A 19,712-nucleotide genomic window follows, 5' to 3' on the forward strand; every position below is an offset into this window, starting at 1 on the left:
TTCTCCTCCTGCCCCCAATCCTTCCCAGCATCAGGGTCTTTTCCAATGAGTTAACTCTTCGCATGAGGTAGCCAAAGTATTGGAGTTTCAGCTTCAACATCAGTCCTTCCAATGAACACCCAGGACTGATCTCCTTTAGGATGGACTGGTTGCATCTCCTTGCAGTCCATGGGACTCTCAAGAGTCTTCGAGAGACTGTTTTACATGCTCTTTATACTGAAATGTGAGCAGTCAGTGTGTTTAAGCAACCTAATTGCCAATTTGTTATTGTTATAAACAAAAAGGGAAATGAAAGATGAATTGATTTTTATTATTTTTTTTATAAGTAAGGGGGTTGCTGAAGATTGACGGCAGAAGGGGACGACAGAGGATGAGATGGTTGGATGGTATCACCAACTGGATGGACCGGAGTTTGAGCAAGCTCCAAGAGTTGGTGATGGACAGGGAAGCCTGACGTGCTGCAGCCCATGGGGTCACTAAGAGTCGGACACGACGGAGCGACTGAACTGAACTGAAAGGCCTCAGCCTTCCTGGGATGTCACGTAAGGGAACTCTGAAAACTGAGCCCTAAAGCTCCGCAGTCGGGGGTCAGGGCAGGTTTCAGCACAATTCAGACAGTCCCTTTGGGCCCCAGAGCCTCCAGGGTAGACGGGGCGGAGCCCGGCTGGGCGGAGGCTGGGCGGCGGCCGCACTCTTCCTCCGCCGTGGGGAGGCGGGACCTCCGCCCTTCCCGCGGGCAGGCCGCCCCGCCCCCCGCTCTCCTCCAGCGCCCCGCGCCATTTCCGCTGCTCTCGCCCAAGGAGCCCCGTCCCCCTCCCCCCAGGGCCGCGCGCAGCTGCCCCTCGAGCGGCATGAGGCTACCCGCCGAGACGTGCTGGCTGCTGCTCTGGCTGCCGCCTCTGGCCGCGCAGCCCGCGGGCGCCGAGCACGAGGAGGAGGCGGCGGCCTTGTCAGGTAAGCGCGGGCACGGGCCGCGGGCGCGCGCATGCTCCCTCGCTCTCCGGCCGCCTGTCGCCCTTCCCCCCGCTTCGTCCCCTCCCACCCCAACCTCCCGGCCCGGCTTCCGGCGGCGACCCCGGGTCTCCCCGCCCCGGCGGCGGCGTGTCCCTGCCTGGTTTAAGGCTCCCTCCGCTAGCGCGACCTCCCTGACCGCCTGCTTGGGCTCCGCTGGACCCTGCTGGGGACTGGATTTTAGGATTAGGAGCAGCTGCAAAGTTCATTCTGGCCCAGTTCCCACGTTGTACAGAAGCAGCCAAAGCCCAGAGAAGTTTTGATTTGTCCAGGGACATCAGGACAGTCTCTGTTACAGATGATCCGTGTCTCCAGACTTTCAACGCAGGACATTTGTATATATCAATTTAGGTCGAAAAATCTTTCTCTAACTGCAACTTTGGACTCAAGATGAGGGATGGTAAAAGCTTAGCTTTAGAATTACACTGAAATTCTGCTGCCCTGACTAGTTCTGTGACCTGGAGTCAGTCAAGCCACTACTGGTCACGTGTAAAACACGGATAATATTTCACAGGATTGTTGTGATGTGTAACGTGTGCACAATGCCTGGTACAGAGGAAACAGGGAATGGTAGCTGCTGCTGGTGGTGGAGTGCTGTCAAGATCCTGACTCTGGGCAGGGCAAGAGTTCTAACTTCAGTTCTGCTACAAATTTGCTATAAGCTTAACATTTCTATTTCATTAATTTTCCCCATTAAATCTTTTTGTCAGGCGAGTGTATGCTCCTCGGTTCTGTCTCGTCACAACAAAGATTTGGAGTGATGGACATTAAAGCCCTTGGCGGGTCACAGCTCTAGGGTCTTGGACAGACCATGTTATATAGCTCTTAGACAAATCAGTGTTACAGCTCTATTTTATTTAGAGGATAGCAGGATATTCCATCCTCGAAGCATAAGGGCATGCTGACCCAAAGACGCGAAGAGTGGGGGCGCGCGCATGTGAGAGAGACAGCAAGAGAGAGCAAGAGAGAACACGCTTTGGCTTGGCTCCTCTTTATGTTTTTTTCTTCCCTCTGAGTCTGCCCTATGCAAATTGGGTTTAGCCAGGAGTGCTGTTCTACCTGAAGTTCTCACTCAGGTCCTCGGACCTTCCTTTGTTCTATTTTCGCGGGCTTTTCCCTTCATTGCCTTTTAGCCACGGCCATTTTGGACTCCTGTTTCCTAACTACCTAACATTCCCCCCTCAAGAAATGGGAGGCCCAATTCTTTGGAAATAGGGGTGTCGAGGTCTTTCTGGCTACTTCCTGCTGAATTGGGATGGCAAGGGGTATTGGGCCTCCCCCTCTTGCTAGTCTCAGGCCTCAGATTCCTCATAGTGGTGTCCATCTAAGGGTGAGTGATATTTTCCACGGTTGGCTGTAGTTTTATATCTTAGTTGAACTGGCACTGCATGTTGTAGCTTGTTGACCTGAGCAGAGACAAAACAGGTTAGACAATTGATAATACATGGAACAATCATAAACAGCATCAATATGGCATAACAAAGACTAGTAGGGGCATTAGCCAATTCCAAATTCATCTCCAGGATGGCTCAAGTCCTTCCTTGCTCAGGGATCAGAAGATCTATCTCCTGTCTGTTTTGGAGTACAATCACTGTCAAGCTGTGTTGGCTCTTTAGAGCTATCCTCGGAAATTTTATCCCCAGAAATCAGATTTTGGGGGTGTTCATTAGAATGGCACTCATTTGTAGTTCTGAATAGGTATCTGAGATCTCCCAGGGGCTCACAGGTGTATTGAGTGTCCTCTTCTGTTTTCTTCCACGGCTTGACTCGTGAGTAGTGAATCCAGGAGTTGTGTCCTGGTACCTTGACTGCTGGTGGTAGAGGCTTAGCCTCTATGGTCTCAAAATTGGAGACTACTGCATATCTGGCTCTTCTTTTTCCGTCTAAGACAAAGCTGCTTCCATCAGTGTACCAGATTTCCTCAGGATTGGTCAGAGGATCTTCTGACAATCCCTCTCAGGGTTTTGTCCAGTGGTCCAAGGTTTCTAGACGAGAGTGAAAGGGGAGAGAGCCCTCAGGGGTAGGCAGGAGGGTGGCTGGGTTAAGAACCTCACAAGGGGACATAGTGAGGCCTGGATTTTCCATCAGCATTACTTGATATCTCAGGATTCTTTGATCAGACATCCATAAATGGCCTCTCCCATTTAGGAGTTGTTTTACTTGGTGGCTGGTAAAAATAGTTTGCCTCCAAAGGACAGTTTTAAAGCATCTTCTACCATGATTGCAATAGCTGCAAGATTTCAGAGGCAGGGGGGCCAGCCTTGGGCGGTTGGATCGAGTCTTTTGGATAAGTAAGCTGCAGGCTGGGGCTCAGACCCCAGCCTTTGGGTTAACACTCCCAAGGCTATTCCCTCTCTTTCATGGACATAAAGTTGGAATGCTTTTTCTGGGTCTGGCAACCTCAAGGCAGGTGCCTGAGTTAAGGCCTGTTTTAATGTAGCCTCTGCCTTCTTTTGAGGAGTTCCCCACATCAGTGGAGTTGAATCATCTCGTCCCTTTAAGCTTTCACATAAGGGCTAGGCAATTAGACCATAGTTGGGTTTCCAGATTCTACAATATCCAGTTAGCCCCAGGAAAGCTCACAAATGTTTTCGAGTTGTGGGGGAGGGCAACTGGAGGATTCCTTGTACCCGATCAGAGGAGTGCCTCCTAGACCCATGTGTAATCTGAACTCCCAGGTAAGTGACTTTTGTCTTGACCATTTGTGCCTTAGCATGCGAGACTTTATATCCCCTTTCTGCCAAAAAGTTTAGAACCTGAATTGCATGTTGTTGGGCATTTTTCTCATCTGGAGAGCAGATTAGTAGGTCATCTACGTATTGTAATATTTTCCCATTAGGTCCCAGGTCCAAATCTAGGAGATCCTGGCTAAGGGCCTGTCCAAACAGGTGGGGGCTATCTCTGAACCCGTGAAGTAAACTGTCCAAGTCATCTGTTGGTGTTTTTCTCCGGGGCTTCCCACTCAAAAGCAAAAAGATATTGGGATTCTTTAGCCAGTAGTATGCGAAAAAAAAAAATGCATCTTTGAGGTCCAAGACTGTAAACCACTTGGCACTGGGTGGGATTTCTCCCAGGATTACATCGGGATTGGGTACTGTGGGATGGAGGGGGGCTACAGCTTCATTTATGATCCGGAGATCTTGAACCATTCTCCAGGTTCCATCCTTTTTCTTTACTGAGAGGATTGGGGTGTTACATGGCGAACTGGTGGGGACCAATAGCCCGCAAGCAAGGAATTTATTTATTAAAGGCTGTAGTCCCTCCTGAGCCTCTGTTTTGAGGGGATATTGTTTTCGGTTAGGAAACTGAGTGGGACGTTGGAGGACAATGATGACCGGTTCAGCTTGGTGGGCTTGTCCAGGAATTCTCTGGTCCCACACGTGGGGATTAATTTTGTCCTCCCATAGTTTTTGGTCCCTCTCTATTGGAGAAGGTGTAATGGGTTCTTCAATAGTAATCAGAAGCTGTAGGGCCCTAGGGGCTGAAAAGCTTCCCATCACAATGGTGGTCCCCAGTTTAGTGAGTATATCTCTTCCCAATAACGGAGTAGGACACTCAGGGACCACCAGAAACTGGTGGGAAAATATTTGTCCATCCCAGCAACAAAGAAGTGCTTGGGTGAATCTTTTAGTAGTTGCTTTTCCTGTAGCACCTAAAATGGTACAGGTTTGGGAGGAGAAGGCTCTGGAGTAGGAGATCAAGACAGAGTAGGTAGCCCCTGTGTCAACCAAGAAATTCTCTGACCTACCTGCCACATCCAGTTTCACCCTTGGCTCCAGTCCCTGATGGTTATCTGTGACAGGCGGACTGGCTGGATCGGGCCACTTCAGTCCTGTTGAACCATCGTGAGGGAAGGCTTGGCGCTTGACCTTGAGGCTCTTGGGTCCCGAGGGCAGAGTGCCGCCCAGTGTCCCAGTTGATGGCATTTGTGGCAAGCCATTCTAGGAGACTTGTCACAATTTGGACACTCTTTGGCCCAATGACCCGCCTGTCTACAGATTAGGCATTTGCCTCGTGCCTTGTCCTTCAAGGACTCGGAGTTTGCTATAGGGCTTCCCTGGAGGGCGGCCAGCATCTGGGCATGCCTTGTCTCTTTCCTTCTCTCCCTCTCCTGGGCCTTGGCCTCCTTCTCCTGTTCTGTTATAAAAGGTATTGGTGGCTGTCTGGATCATCTCATCTAAAGAGGCAGCAGGGTCCTGCTGCTGTAGCTGTTGTAACTTAATTCTGATATCTGATGCACATTGGGACAGGAATTTGTCCTTTAAAATCACCTGTCCCTCATAAGAGTCTAAGTCCAGATTGGTAAACTTTTGGAGGGCCTCTTTTAGCCTTTCCAGAAAGGCAATGGCATTCTCATTGGGCTCCTGAGTTATTGCTGAGACCTGTGCACAGTCCCACAAGTAATAGGCTTCCTTCTGTTTCCATGGGTGGACTTTCTTAGCGGTGAGTCTTTCTGAAGCTTATCCTACCCAGTGCTGTTTCAACCTGAGAGCCAGGCGTTCCCTGGTCAGGGTGCAGATCCCCAGGCAGGCTGAGGCATGACAGCCTCCTAGGAGATCGAATCCCCAGGCAGGTCGAGGCGTGACGGCCTCCCGAGAATTGAGTCCCTGGGCAGGTCGAGGCATGACCACCTCGTAAAACCCCTGGGACTAGCGGATCCCCGAGCAGATTGAGGCGTGACAACCTTTCGAGAACCAGATCCCTAGGCAGGTCAAGGCATGATGACCTCCTGGGACCCCCAGACTGGAGTTGGGCGTCCCCAAGATCTCCAGCGTGACCAGTGCTCGGTAGGATTAAGGGGTTTGGGCCCAAACAGCCTGCAGGGCTATCTCCCAAAGTGGCAAACATTATCCCTGGAAGCCCAGTTGCCTTTAAAGGAATGCCAACTGATGGACTTCTAGCAGGCATTGTGTGCCTGTCGCCCGCCCTAGCAGGCTCACTAAGAGATGCTGGTGTTGCACATGTTGTAGGAAACATGGAAGATGAAGAGCTCAATATCTAGAGGGATTGGATATTGTACAGTATTTCCTTCCCAAGGGCCAGCTATTTTCTGGTTGTCTCTCCAGAAGATTGTAGAGGCAACATTGTGGGCCCCTGATGGGGCTGAGGAAAGGAGCATTAAACAGGAGGGAAGGAGGCAGAGCACAGTCTTTGGAAGAATGACATAGCATAAGGGCATATCATAAACTGATTAAAATCAATTGGGTCCAAGATGACAAGACAAATTCAAGTAAACCTTAATCCCCAATCTGTAAGCCAACCGACACACCCAGAGGTGGCAGTACAGCTCCAAGGCACTGTCAAAAGAGGAAGGAGTGGGTGGTTCCCCAATGGTTGGGATGATCCTCCCACTCATTAGCAAATGAATTCACCCCTCTCGAAAAACCTAACCAGACCACATTCCATGGCTCGAGCTCTTGCCCTGAGCAATGGCCCACACCCTCAAGAGTGGGCTTCTCTCTGAATCTTAACAAATCCTGCCTCTTACTTATCACTTTGTCTCTCACTGAATTTTTGCAATAAGACATCAGAGCCTGAGCTTCATGGGTTTTGGCTGGGCTTGAGTCCTGGGAGAGAGCTGAAGGACAGGAGGAAAAAGCAGCGGGAAAAACGTGCCAAGGGATCCCCTTCATAGCCTGCTGGAAAATCTGCTAAGTACCTGACCTGAGCTCAGTTTTCATTGGCCTGATCCTTGGCACAGAGAAGAGTAAGGGCAGAGGAACCCCCACCGTCTTGAGTAACAGCTACTGGGGCTCAGCAGATAGTGCCTTTGGGACATACTGAGGAGTAACCTCTCCAGAGTCCCTGAATTGCGCCCACTGCCGCCCGCCTGTTCACGGGGGATTCAAGAAAACAAGAAACGAGAGATTGTAAAGGACTTAAGATTTCGTTAGGCATGTCCCTCCAGCCATAGGAGCGAGGGCCTCCTACCTTAACTGGAGGTCTCCTGGAATCAGACTGAGTCGCGTGAGCTTTCTGCTGAGTTCGTCTTTTGGTGTCCCGGTTTCCAGCACGATGGACCTCGTGTCACTTCCCTTGCGCTGGGTTTTTTTCGTGTTCCACTTCAACCACGGAAGCTTTCAGAGCTTTCGCTGAGTTGAGCTCCTGCTGTGCTTGGCCTCCTCCTTGCGGGGGGCCGCGCCTAGGTTGCTTCAGTCAGGTTAAATCCGAGTCATGGCACCATAGATGTCAGGTGAGTGTATGCTCCTCGGCTGTCTCATCACAACAAAGATTTGGAGTGACGGACATTAAAGCCCTCAGCGGGTCACAGCTCTCGGGGCTTGGACAGACCATGTTATATAGCTCTTAGACAAATCAGTGTTACAGCTCTATTTTATTTAGAAGATAGCAGGAGATTCCATCTTCGAAGTGTGAGGGCATGCCAACCCAAAGTCGCTTAGAGAAGAGTGGGGGAGCACGCGAGCGCGCGCGGGGCCGGGGGGGGGGGTTAGGCGGAGGGGTGGTGGAGCACGCTAGAGAAAGAGCGCTTTGGCTCCTCTTTTTATATGTTTTTTTCTTCCCCTGGGCCTGCCCTATGCAAATTGGGCTTAGCCAGGAGTGCATTCTACCTGAGGTTCTCACTCAGGTCCTCGGACCTTCCTTGGACCTTCCTTTGTTCTATTTTCGCAGGCTTTTCCCTTCCTTGTCTTTTAGCCACCGCCATTTTGGACTCCTGTTTCCTGTTCTAACTACCTAACACTTTGACAGATTTCCTGGACTCACTGTCCACTAACTTCTCTTCATTTTTTTGCCCACCTTTGGTTGCAAGGGAGGCACCCAGGTGTGGGCTTATAGTGGTAAAGTAAAATCAGGATTTTCTGGTAAAATCAGAATTGTCTGTGAATGAAGGCAATTACCAGATTTTCAGCTGGAGCTGCCAACTCCTGGTAATCTCACAGTGAGGTACTTGGGGGGCTATTTTAGATCAGTTTTCATTGAATGGAAGTTTGTCAAGTGTTTACTTTGTACTAGGCAGTGTTAAAAGTGCTTTGATTGCGTTATCTTATGTAATACCCATAGTAGCCCTATAGGGTAGGAACTATTTATATACCCATTTTACAGAAGAGGGCTTGGTAGTAAGAGAGGTAACCAGTATATACTGATGAAAAAAATAAAGCATAGATCTGTCTAAGAAAGAGTTTCGGAGCATGGCAGCAGCCAGAACATTGTAAGTAGCCTGGACCAGCATCCAGAACTTTGATTTCTTCTTCGGTCATTACATTCAGCCGCTCACTTGTAGGATTACCTTGGTCCAGGCAGATAATCTTTAAGGGCCATAGTTTTCTCATCAGTAAAACAAAAATCTTCTGTTGCTGAATGTTCTCCAATATTTTCCTTACCTTTTTCTCTTTTTAAGGGAATCTTTTTTTTCATTAATTTTTTTTTTTTTTTTGGCTTTGCTGGATCTTTGTTACTGCTCATGCTCTTCTCTAGTTGTGATATGAGCGGATGCTTCTCTTCATTGGGGTGTGCAGGCTTCTCATTGTAAAGGCTTTTCTTGTTGTGGAGCACAGGCTCTAGGATGCGTAGGCTTTTTCAGTTGTGGCTGTGGACTCTATAGAGTGTAGGCTCAGTAGTGGCACACAGGCTTAGTTACTCCGAGGTATGTGGAATCTTCCTGGACCAGGGATTGAACCCACATCTCCTCATTGACAGGCACTCTCATACACTGTGTATGCTGCCTTTACTTTTATTTGCCTCAAAGAACCCATTGTTTTTCAGGTTTTTACTGTTACCACTTCTAGTGTTGACACTGTCAACTTTATTTTGCTTATCAGATCATCTATAAATGCTTTTGTTCTAAGATGTACAGGATGCCCATTGAGCTGATAAAATTCTAGCCCAGAGCTAAGAAAAATGGCAACTTCTGTATCCTTACCGTAACACTTGCTGTTTCAGATGGACTTTACAGCTCAAACTGAAGTGTCCTGGACACCGCTGATATTGGAACCTCTGAACTAGGCTGACTGGGTCTGAGAACCATTGCTGCTCAGTCAGTCAGTTTTATGAGAAACCTGAAATCAAACAGCTGGTACTTTGTTTTCAAAAACAGGGCCCAGCTATAATGTGAGATGCTTGGATTAGATGATACTTCCTGTTCTAGAAATCTGTCTTCATAACACACACACACACACACACACACACCCTTACACACTCTTCCATGGAATGGAGAACACCCAGACTGAGGCCAGAACAGCTTTCTGGCTCACCATTTGGAGGAAAGTCAGAGGCAGTTGATACAGGAGGGGTAGATGGTTGTCTGCCCGAGAGGAAGGAACCTTCAAACCAAAAGTCACCAGGAGTTTGGAACCAGTGGGCAAGGTCCTTAGATGAAGTTCAGGCCACTGCAATGAATTCCCAGGATTGAACCATAGTGATAGGCCATTTGAAACCACAGCTTCCAAATTCATCCATGGGGAAGAAAATCAATACTTGAAGTTAAAATCAGACTGGAATATGCACTCGCATATGATAGCTTCAGTTTCATTCTCTATGCACCTTCTTGGAGAAATGAAAATCAAGATTCATATTCAAGCCAGGTTAGAAAAACAGCAGGTACGGTTAATAGAGAAGTTCCTTTGTAACTTTGATACTACTTGCTAATTAGTTTGAATTTGAACTTACAAAATAATACCCCAAAAAATCCTCCTGCCCTGCGAACTCTCAGGAGTTCAAGTTTATTGCTTTTTAACTCTTCTCCCTCCCTTTCCTTATCCCAAAAGAAAAGCAGTCATATAGGCCAGATGGGAAAGTGGCAGCCTGATTTAATAAGTGATTTTATTATTCTATTATAATTTCATCTGAAGATATGTTTTCCCATAAGGGCATATGAGGTTAAATTTTCAGAAGGAACATTGCTGAAATATTTTTACATTGGAGATTGTTTAAAATCTGCAAAGACCTGAAGAGTGTTTGTGCTTTTTATTTTTAGCATATTCTGTAAGTAGGTTTAAGTACTACTTGCCCTTTTTTGAAGTTTTGACTGAATATTTTTACCTTAAAAGGTAAGTTTAGTTTATGACTAAACTCTTTAATTATATCCTTACACCTTTAGGAAAACTAATAAATGACAAAAGTAGTACGGAAGAGTAATTTTAAATTTATTGGTTGAAGCAAGTGATGTGAAGCAGTCTCTTTTATATATGATATGTAGTCCTAACATTAGATTAAATATTTTCAAATTGAGTGGTATAAAGGGATCTCAGTGGTAAAGGGAACCCTGACTCAAATCCTTTGGTAATGTAAAGAACTGAGCTTCATCATAGCAGTTTGGCCACTAATGGCCAGAAATACACTGTTCTCTGGAAGTCGGGGTTATTGAAAGGTTCAGGAGAGCCTGCTGAGGACTGCAGGTGGTTAAGGAGGGCTGTGCTTGGTGGTGGCCTTGCTGGGTCGTCATAGTAAGGATGGCACTCAGGGTCAAGTTCGCAGATGCTCCTAGGTGCTTGGGAATTGAGGCAGAGCTGGGCCCACACTTGCCCACCATTCTCCTGACCTGAATCAGGCTTGAAGAAGTGAGTGCCCAAGATTATGGGGGTGGAGGGAACCTGCTGGGAAGGATATGTGTTTCAGCTCCGGGGGAAGCAGCGGCTCTTTCTGGGCAGGTGTTACTGTTTTCTGACCGAGTGAATGATTGTTATGACGTTTGTATGAATCCTTAGAAGTTCCCTTTTGTTTTCTGGATTGCCTTGTAAGGGGATGTTGCTGTTATTGTGATATATTTCCATTTGCCCAATCAACCACCAGGAAGTTTCAGTGTTACCTGAATGAATGGGCAAAGACCGAGGCTACATGAATAAATGACCCCTGCAGACGCGCCCGCAGCCTCATAGCCTTCAGTGTCAGGGCTTGGACAGGTGACAAAGTTCAGCTAATCAGTCAAGCTGGCTACAGTTGTTGTTTCCCACCCTCAGGTGGAGGTAGAGGAAGTAGAAACTGCCTAATGAAATGTCTCTAGAAGAAGATAACTGAAAGGAGGCGAGGATTAGGAGAGACATGACCTTTATAAATGATCTAAAATGAAAGATCTGGTTCCCTCTAGGAAGGCAGTAGGCCAGCTGTGTTAAGAATCTTGGTTGTCAAAGTTACTGTCTTACGCTGGTCCAACTAGTCCATGACTGAAGACTCCTTTGGAGTGAATTCCCTTGGAGCTAGGGTTGTGGTTTCTCGTGGCTTGAGTTTCTAGTTCCTTAGGTAGTTAGGAATTCTTGTGTGGGTTGATTGAGATGCAGTCACCTCAGGAGACAGGTGGTAACAGTGAGAGCAGCCAGAGGACATCACGAAATGCCAGCGCCTTGTCTGTGATGTCTCTTGTTTGATGTGAATTCAACGTCAGTCTCACCTCCAAAGCCAGACGTTGCTCTGGAGAATTCCAGGGGAGACGCTGTTTGCAACATGCTCTTAGTAGTGGATCTGTAGGTGTCAAAAATCAGGACAGCCTGCCTCTATCTGTGCTTTCCTTAATCCGTTGAAGACCAGGTGACGTCAGAGCAAGTTCTCGTCCTCCAGCTGGGAGGTCCCTTACACAGAATTCACTGGCCTACCGTGTCGAGTACAACGAAAACAAGCAGATTCCCACCTCTTGTTTCCCGCTGCCCTCCTCTGCCTGGTGAGGAAAAATAAGATGGTTCCCAGCTCAAGGGATGTTAAGGGTTAGAGCTCTCACCCTTTAGTTCAGGGCATGTGGATGCTGGGTAGGGAAGAGGCGGTGGAGCCTGCAGGTTCTGTGGGTGGGATGGCCATGGTGCAGGCTGGACAGGTGTCCAGCATCAGGTTGCTTCAAGAGGAGCCTGGAGAGCACCCCCGCTTATGGTGCCAGCACTAGCCAGGCTCATAGTGAAGACTGGCCATTGTAGGGAAAGAGCAGATTAGCCGAGATGGCATAGTCAGGCTCTCTTGCCCCACATTTTGTAAATAATGATGATGTAATAGCTGAGATCACTTACAGCACTGCGCATGCACATTACAAGTTACCCAGCTGGCCACAGGTTACTTTTGTTCTATTAGCATATATAAGCTCCACCTGAAAAAGACCTTGTGGCTACGTTGTGGCTACGTTGTGACTGCGTTGTGGCTGCGTTATGGCTGCGTTATGGCTGTGTCCTCTGGGTCAACCACGAGAGAAGAGAATACAGCGTGTCTGCAATTCCTACGGCTCCTCGAGTTCTCTTCCAGCTTCCCTGCTCGTGCCTTGCCTACCATGGCTTCAGCAAACAGTGCACACAGTGAGATACAGCGAGACAGCCTTGCCTTCACTAGGTCAACTCTGCATGCCCAAGTAACCCACTAGTCCTCTGGAATTACAGCACACGTGGAAAAGACGAATGCTTAAATGTTGGGATACAGTAATGAACATGCCGTGTCCCGAACTTCGTGAAGGGAGAGTGTCAACTAAAAAATATGTATGTAATATGAAGAGAAGAAAGCAGAGTAAGAAGGGAGGGTTTGGAGTGTGCCGTTTTAGACAGCAGGGTCAGAGAAAGCCTTGCTGAGAAGGGGACGTTTGAGCACACAAATGTTATCTATTGGAAGGAGAAACTCGGCCAACATCTGGGGAAATCAGTTGCAAGCGGAGGAAACCGCATGCAGGAAAGCTTGAGGCAGGGACAGCTCAGCGTCCTGAGGACAGGAAGACCGATATGGCCAGAGGGAAGGTCAGAGGTACCTGGGTCCCAGGAAAGGAGAGCAGGTTTTGCTTTGTGAAGTCATTTGGGGAGGGGGTGGTTGAGCAGGTAAACGATATGCTCTGACTGATGTTCCTAAAAGGTCCATGTGCTGGTAAGAGGATAGGGGGGTGGGGGTGGGGGTGGATTGAGGCGGTTCTGGGAGCCGACCAGCTAGCAGTCCTTTACATTCATCCAAGTGCATGAAGCCACCGTCTGGACGACAGGAACATTTACTCCTAAAGTCAAGCTATTGCACTGTACCCAGATTGCATCATCTCGCTCTTAGCTGAAGAGTTACAGATATCAAATGATTGAGGAGACAGTCTTAGGACCAAAATGAAAAAAAGCTTCAGTGGAAGGTAACATTTGCTTGTGAAGCTCAGGCTCCACAGCACATTTCCTCTGCCCACTGACAAGCCCACTAGCAATCAGTTCCCATACTTGTGTGAACTGATTCAGCCTGTGAAGTAGTGGAACTCTCTGAGAGGAAGGACCCTGGAAGGACCACAAGAAAAGCCCCTACAGTGGGCACACGTGTGGTTTGAGGAGTAACCCTGAGGAAGGAACAGGCTGGGGTTCACGTTCTTATGATGGTCTGGGCTGCTGGGGTCTGCAGATCACACTCTTCACCTGCCTCTCCCCCGCCTCCAAGTGTGCTCCCTCTGTGGTGACAGGCAGGGATCTCCTCTTTCATTGGAGACTCCCAGCATAAAGATCTCCACTCTAGCTGACTGATTCCATGCTGTTACTCCCTAGTCATTACTGGTTACCCAGTCCTTCCCCAACTTTGGTGTAGCAGGCGGTTCTGGCTTCATTTCAGATTTTCCTGGAGAATCAGCTGATCACGCTCTCCTTAGAGGAGTCAGGGGTTGGCCTGTGGTTTCTCTATGCACCCTGTTGGTGTTCCATATTTGACAGATGTAGTGGTGGTACCCTGTCCTGGGTCCAGGCCTGGCTTTTGACTTTCATCTCCCTTTATTTAAATTCAGTAGCAGCCGCTGCAGAGTAAAATGAACCCCATCACTTTATAATTTGGTTGTGGCATTTACTACACTCATTTACCATCTGTAACACAGCACTTGTCTTCTCTCTGTTTTACTGTGTTACGCTGTATGATATATTACCTAGAACACACACATATGTATGTACTGTATCTGTTTTGAGCCAGACTTCTCCTGTGCTCCAGACCTGCCATCTTTACCTAGTCCCATCAACCAAGACTCAGTACATCTAGAACTGAACTCATGCCCTTTTCACTGGACAAACTTGCTTCTTCTCTGGTATTCCTTATGTGGATAAAGGACCTCACCGTCTCCCCACTCACCAGAACCATCCAGTTACCTCTGAATCTCTTAAGTCTGTTGATTCCAATTCCTAGGTGTTCTTTGATCTGCTCTTTCTCCCTCCTACTTAGTTCATTTCTTACTCAGGTTGCTTCGGGAGCCTCCACAGTTCTGCTTGCCGTGTTCTTCCCCTCTGACGTTTCACATGGCCTCCAGAATGCTCTTTCTGAGACACGACTGTGTTCTCTGTTCCCACAGATCCGTTCTCTGCCCTTCTCTCCTCTGCCCAGTGCCAGGAAGCTGGCTCTGGGGGCTTCTTTGCCCTCTGGCTTCCTACTGGCTTTGGCCGATGAGAGACTGATGGCGGGGGGCAGGAGAGAGCTCCACTGGAGTCCTGCAGTGTCTATGTTCCCTTGGATTGCTGTCCTGTCAGCTCTAGTACCTCCAGTAACAGCGGGTCCCCCTTTGCTATCTCAGGCCTAGGAATGTTGAAGGCTTTCTGCTGTTGGTGCCTGGGAGCTTCATGTTACCTTGTTGTTGATGCCTTAACCCTGTCCACATCTTCACTGAACTCTTCTCAGTTAAACCCTGTGGCATGTCAGCAGTTTCCTGCTGAAACTTTGTTTACCTAAAATCCCTCAGTGCTCTGCTTTCAGCCAGAAGTCCATGTTACTCACTGTAACGATAACTGCTGCTTAGCTCTCTAGCTGCTGGTGTTAAAATGTCCTCATGTATTCCCTACATTCCATCCTCGTGAATGGCTAGACCACTTCCATCATTTACCTCATTTCCGTGGATCTCTACACACTTGTCACCCCCACCCTCTGACTTCTAGGTCACTGCCTCCAATGTGATAAGTGGTCCACTCACATTTCCTCCTCTCTGGGAAGCCTCTCAATCCTTGCCCTCTCCTTCAAGACTGAAGACATGCCTGTTCTCTTTGCTCTTACGGTCCTTCCATCTGTCATATGACTATTGATATTGGACGGTAATATTTTTGTCTCCTGCTAGGCTGGAAAGACTGAAGGACTATAATTACTGCATAGAAGAATTTAATGCTCATAAACAATAAAAGCAGCCACCATTAACCCTGTGAATGAAAAAGAAGATTTTGGGCAATTATATATTTAGGGAATATATTCTCTTTTCCATTCCATTTCTCAGTTTCTAGGTGTAAAACTTTGAAGGAGATGGATTTAATTAAAACTTCTCTGTCAGACTGTTACTGCTACAATCAAAATTCCCAAGTGAAATGGAAGTATATATGGTCAACTGTGCAGGTAAGAGCCTACTTTCAAATTATGTCTTAGGAACAGAGAGTTTAAAGGTACTATTTCAGGAGTAGAAGTAGACATAGAGCTTTTGTATGACACAGAGCTATTACCAGTAGGAAAGCTGCCTGGGGAATCACACAGTAGTTCAAGCAGAGGGATGTGGTAGAAACATAAACACTCCATACTCTTCATCAGCCCTTCTCCATCCACTCCAAGTAAATATACTATATGAGTGCAGTGTGCTTGCTGTTTAGACATGGCTCAGGACAACATCCTCTCACAAAGTTTCCAAAATAATTGCTATCTCAAACCTTTCTGTATATATTGTAGAAGTTACCTGAAGTTACCTCTGATCTCATGTATGGTCAAGATAGTCATCATAGAATGTGAAGTCAAGTGGGCCTTAGGAAGCATCACTACGAACAAAGCTAGTGGATGTGATGGAATTCTGGTTGAGCTATTTCAAATCCTAAAAGGTGATGCTGTGAAAGTGCTGCACTCAATACATCAGCAAATTTGGAAAACTCAGCAGTGGTCACAGGACTGGAAAAGGTCAGTTTTCATTCTAATCCCAAAGAAAGACAATGCCAAAGAATGCTCAAACTACCACACAATTGCACTTATCTCACACGCTAGTAAAGTAATGCTCAAAGTTCTCCAAACCAGGCTTCAATAGTACATGAACCATGAACTTCCAGATGTTCAAGTTGGTTTTAGAAAAGACAGAGGAACCAGAGATCAAATAGCCAACATCCGTTGGATCATAAAAAAAGCAGTAGAGTTCCAGAAAAACATCTGCTTTATTGACTATGCCAAAGCCTTTGACTGTGTGGATCACAACAAAATGTGGAAAATTCAAGAGATGGGAATACCAGACCACCTAACCTGCCTCTTGAGAAATCTGTTTGCAGATCAGGAAGCAATAGTTAGAACTGGACATGGAACAACAGACTGGTTCCAAATAGGAAAAGGAATATGTCAAGGCTGTATATTGTCACCCTGGTTATTTAACTTCTATGCAGAGTACATCATGAGAAACGCTGGGCTGGAAGAAGCACAAGCTGGAATCAAGATTGCCGGGAGAAATATCAATAACCTTAGATATGCAGATGACACCACCCTTATGGCAGAAAGCAAAGAAGAACTAAAGAGCCTCTTGATGAAAGTGAAAGAGGAGAGTGAAAAAGTTGGCTTAAAACTCAACATTCAGAAAACTAAGATCATGGCATCTGATCCCATCACTTCATGGGAAATAGATGGGGAAACAGTGGCTGACTTTATTTTTGGGGGCTCCAGAATTGCTGCAGATCGTGACTGCAGCCATGAAATTAAAAGATGCTTTCTCCTTGGAAGAAAAGTTATGACCAATCTAGACAGCATATTAAAAAGCAGAGACATTACTTTGTCAACAAAGGTCTGTTTAATCAAAGCTATGGTTTTTCCAATAGTCATGTATGGATGTGCGAGTTGGACCATAAAGCTGAGCACCGAAGAATTGATGCTTTTGAACTGTGGTGTTGGAGAAGACTCTTGAGAGTCCCTTGGACTGCAAGGAGATCCAACCAGTCCATCCTAAAGGAAATCAGTCCTGGGTGTTCATTAGAAGGACTGATGCTGAAGCTGAAACTCCAATACCTTGGCCACCTGATGTGAAGAATTGACTCATTTGAAAAGACCCTGATGCTGGGAAAGATTGAAGGCGGGAGGAGAAGGGGACAACAGAGGATGAGATGGTTGGATGGCATCACCGACTCAATGGACATGAATTTGAGTAAACTCTAGGAGTTGGTGATGGTCAGGGAGGCCTGGTGTGCTGCAGTCCATGGGCCGCAAAGAGTCGGATGCAACTGAACTGAACTGAAGTGCCAGGAATTATTCTAAGCTCTCAGGATCCATAAGTGAACAAAATGGATCTCTGCTCCTGTGATGTTAACACTCTGAGGAATGAGGAGGTAGCTGGGGCGGTAGGGCAGGGTTAGCCATATGTGTAAGAGAGGAGAAATTATAAAACTGGTTAAGTGCTATGAAAAAAGAAAATGTAGATTAAGATAAGTAGAACGACAGAAGCAGGGGCAAGTTGCAGTATTGAAAAGAGCGGTTGGGGGAGCTCTCATCGGAAAGGTGAAATTGCAGTATGACTTCAGTGATATGAGTCACCCAGCAGGAAATCTGAGGAAAGAGTGTTCTCAGCTGGGGAAGAGCTGGGACAGCGTCTTCATCAGTGGGCACATGCTGCTGCTTTGTGCTGTTCTGATAATGTTCACCACTTTGGTCACTTACCTCAGGTGGTGTTTATCAATGTGCAGGTTTACTACCACAAAATGACTATTTTCACCTCTGTGAGGAATGAATATTTTGAGGGGTAATTTGAGAATAGGTATACTGTTGCTCATCAAACTTTTACCCTCTAGTTTTACTATCCATTGATGATGCTTGCCTAAATCAGTTATCATCACAGTGTTTATCAAATGGTGATTTTCTAATTCCATTATTCCTTCCACAGCCATTGGCATTTTTCTGTAAGGAAGAGTTTACCTCTCCAATTTATTTAGATCCATATAGTCTCGTGGATTGCCAGTTCACTCACTGGACTACAGTTCATTACTTCTGTTGTTTATTTTCATATTCATATTGGATTTGGCCAGTAAGAGCCCCTTCAAACTAGCGCCTATGACTTTTACCTTGTGTTTATCATTATTTGAGCACTTCTTTACCTTCTGGCAAATAAGGTGTTCCCAGGCTTACCCTGTGATTTCTTAGACCCAGCTCTGGAGTCATACATTTTCTGAGGAGCCTTAAGTGTTAGGTGTGTTCATTACTACTGGATATCATTATTACACATAACTGCTCCTTCCTTCCTTTCTATCTATCTATCTGTCAAAAACCATGCATTCTTATCTCTCCAATACCACTGGATTCATTGTAGTCTTTGTCCTTTCCATCTCTGTAACTCTCTTCTCTGATTGTGAGAAACCTGGTTCCTATTATCCTCAATATATTGATTTATTTTCCTATTCCTAGAGTAATTTCAGAGTTGCTAAGCCATACTGTTGTGAAAAGCAAACCTAGTAACAAGAACTCAGCATTTGTTTACAACGTTTTATCCTCATAGTTTGCACCATCTAAATACTAATGGGGTTACAAATCTAAATACTGTGCTCAAAAGTTACTTGGGTTCATGCATTCCCACTTATCTCCATTAGATCTGGTTATATTATTCATTTGGAACACAATTTGTTCTTATTTGCTACCATTTCAGAGTTTTCCTCATCCTAGTTGATTTTATTGTCATTATTTTTTTCAGTGTGTACAATATTAAAGTCAAAAAGGGTACAATATTAAAGGTCCAAAAGTCAAAACTACACAAAGATGTTCTCAGAGAAGTGTCCCTCCATCTCATCCCTCTAACCCTTTCCCACTCGATACATGTAGAGAATCAGTTTTGTTATCTTTCCTGTGTTTCTTTTTGCAAAAGAAGCAGTGAGGCATATTTATAGATCATGCTTAAGGCCATGAGGCTAAGCAGTGAGTTTAGATAGAGAAAAGGAAAGAACCAATGACTGAGACTGGGTCAGTTTGCTATTAAGGGATCAGGGTGGAGGGGGGTGGTGCAGCAGCGGAGAGAGAGAAGGAAGAGCAGGTTGAGGAGGTACCGTGGAAGCCCCAGGACAGGGAGGAGGGAGGAGAGAGGAGGACCCAGCCGTGCTGGACTTTGTTGATGGATCAGATAGGATGACAGAGAATGCATTGACCATTCTTTTTAGCAACATGGAGGTTGCTGGTGACCTTGTCACGGGCAGCCTGTTGGGAACGAAAGCCTGACTGAAGTGACTAAAGACAGAAAGAGAGGAGAGGAACTGGAGAATGCAGAAGAATTTTATTGCAGCGGGAAGCGAGGAAAAGCGGTGATGGCTGGAGTGTGAAAGGAAGTCAGTAGAAGGTTTTCATGTGTGTTTTTTTTTTTTAATGAGAAAAATACTGGCATGTCTGTAAGCTGATGGAAATGGTCTAGTAAAGTGGGAAGAAGTTCTGGTGGGATGTCCTCAAGCGGCCGAGTGGGTCGGATCGAGGGCACAGGTTGGGAGCTTATCTTTGGAACGGAGCATGTCAGTCTCCTTGTGGTGGGAATTTCCTCCAAAATCCACAAGCCGGAAGCAGAGCATGTGCCTGCAGGTGCTGACAGGTGGGTAGATATGGGGATAGGAGCCCGTCCGGGTTCTCTTCGATCTCTTCCATTCTCTGTGAAGTTGGAAGGATCATCAGCCAAGAGTGAGGAGGGGAGGAGTTGTTGGGGTATTGAGGATGGAGAAGCTGTGAGGTTGTGGTTGAAGAGAAGGGAAGAATGACTGGACAGGAAAGTGTGGTGTGATGGCAGCCCTCTGGTCCCACTTCAGGTTTCCAGACAGGTTCGAAGAGAGAGCACTGCTGGTTTTTCCAGCACAATGGTGCAAATGCAAAAGTGGGGAAAGTGGAGGGTT

The 19,712-nt window shown here is 46.7% G+C and overlaps 1 protein-coding gene across 2 annotated transcripts in view; it reads left to right on the plus strand.

The window, feature by feature from the left end:
- The first annotated feature begins 723 nt into the window (after positions 1–723).
- Positions 724–19,712, plus strand: part of NEMP2 (nuclear envelope integral membrane protein 2) — a 31,505-nt gene continuing 12,516 nt past the window's right edge. For both annotated transcript variants that reach the window (XM_081581214.1, XM_081581213.1), the window contains exons 1-2: positions 724–954; positions 15,125–15,240. In XM_081581214.1, coding sequence (XP_081437340.1) covers positions 852–954; positions 15,125–15,240 — 219 coding nt within the window. In that variant the 5' untranslated portion in view covers positions 724–851. The remainder of the gene's footprint in view (positions 955–15,124; positions 15,241–19,712) is intronic.

The sequence above is a fragment of the Giraffa tippelskirchi genome, chromosome 3 (genome assembly GCF_054371585.1).
Source record: "Giraffa tippelskirchi isolate mGirTip1 chromosome 3, T2T-mGirTip1v1.2.pri, whole genome shotgun sequence".
In the NCBI taxonomy this organism is placed as follows: Eukaryota; Metazoa; Chordata; class Mammalia; order Artiodactyla; family Giraffidae; genus Giraffa; species Giraffa tippelskirchi.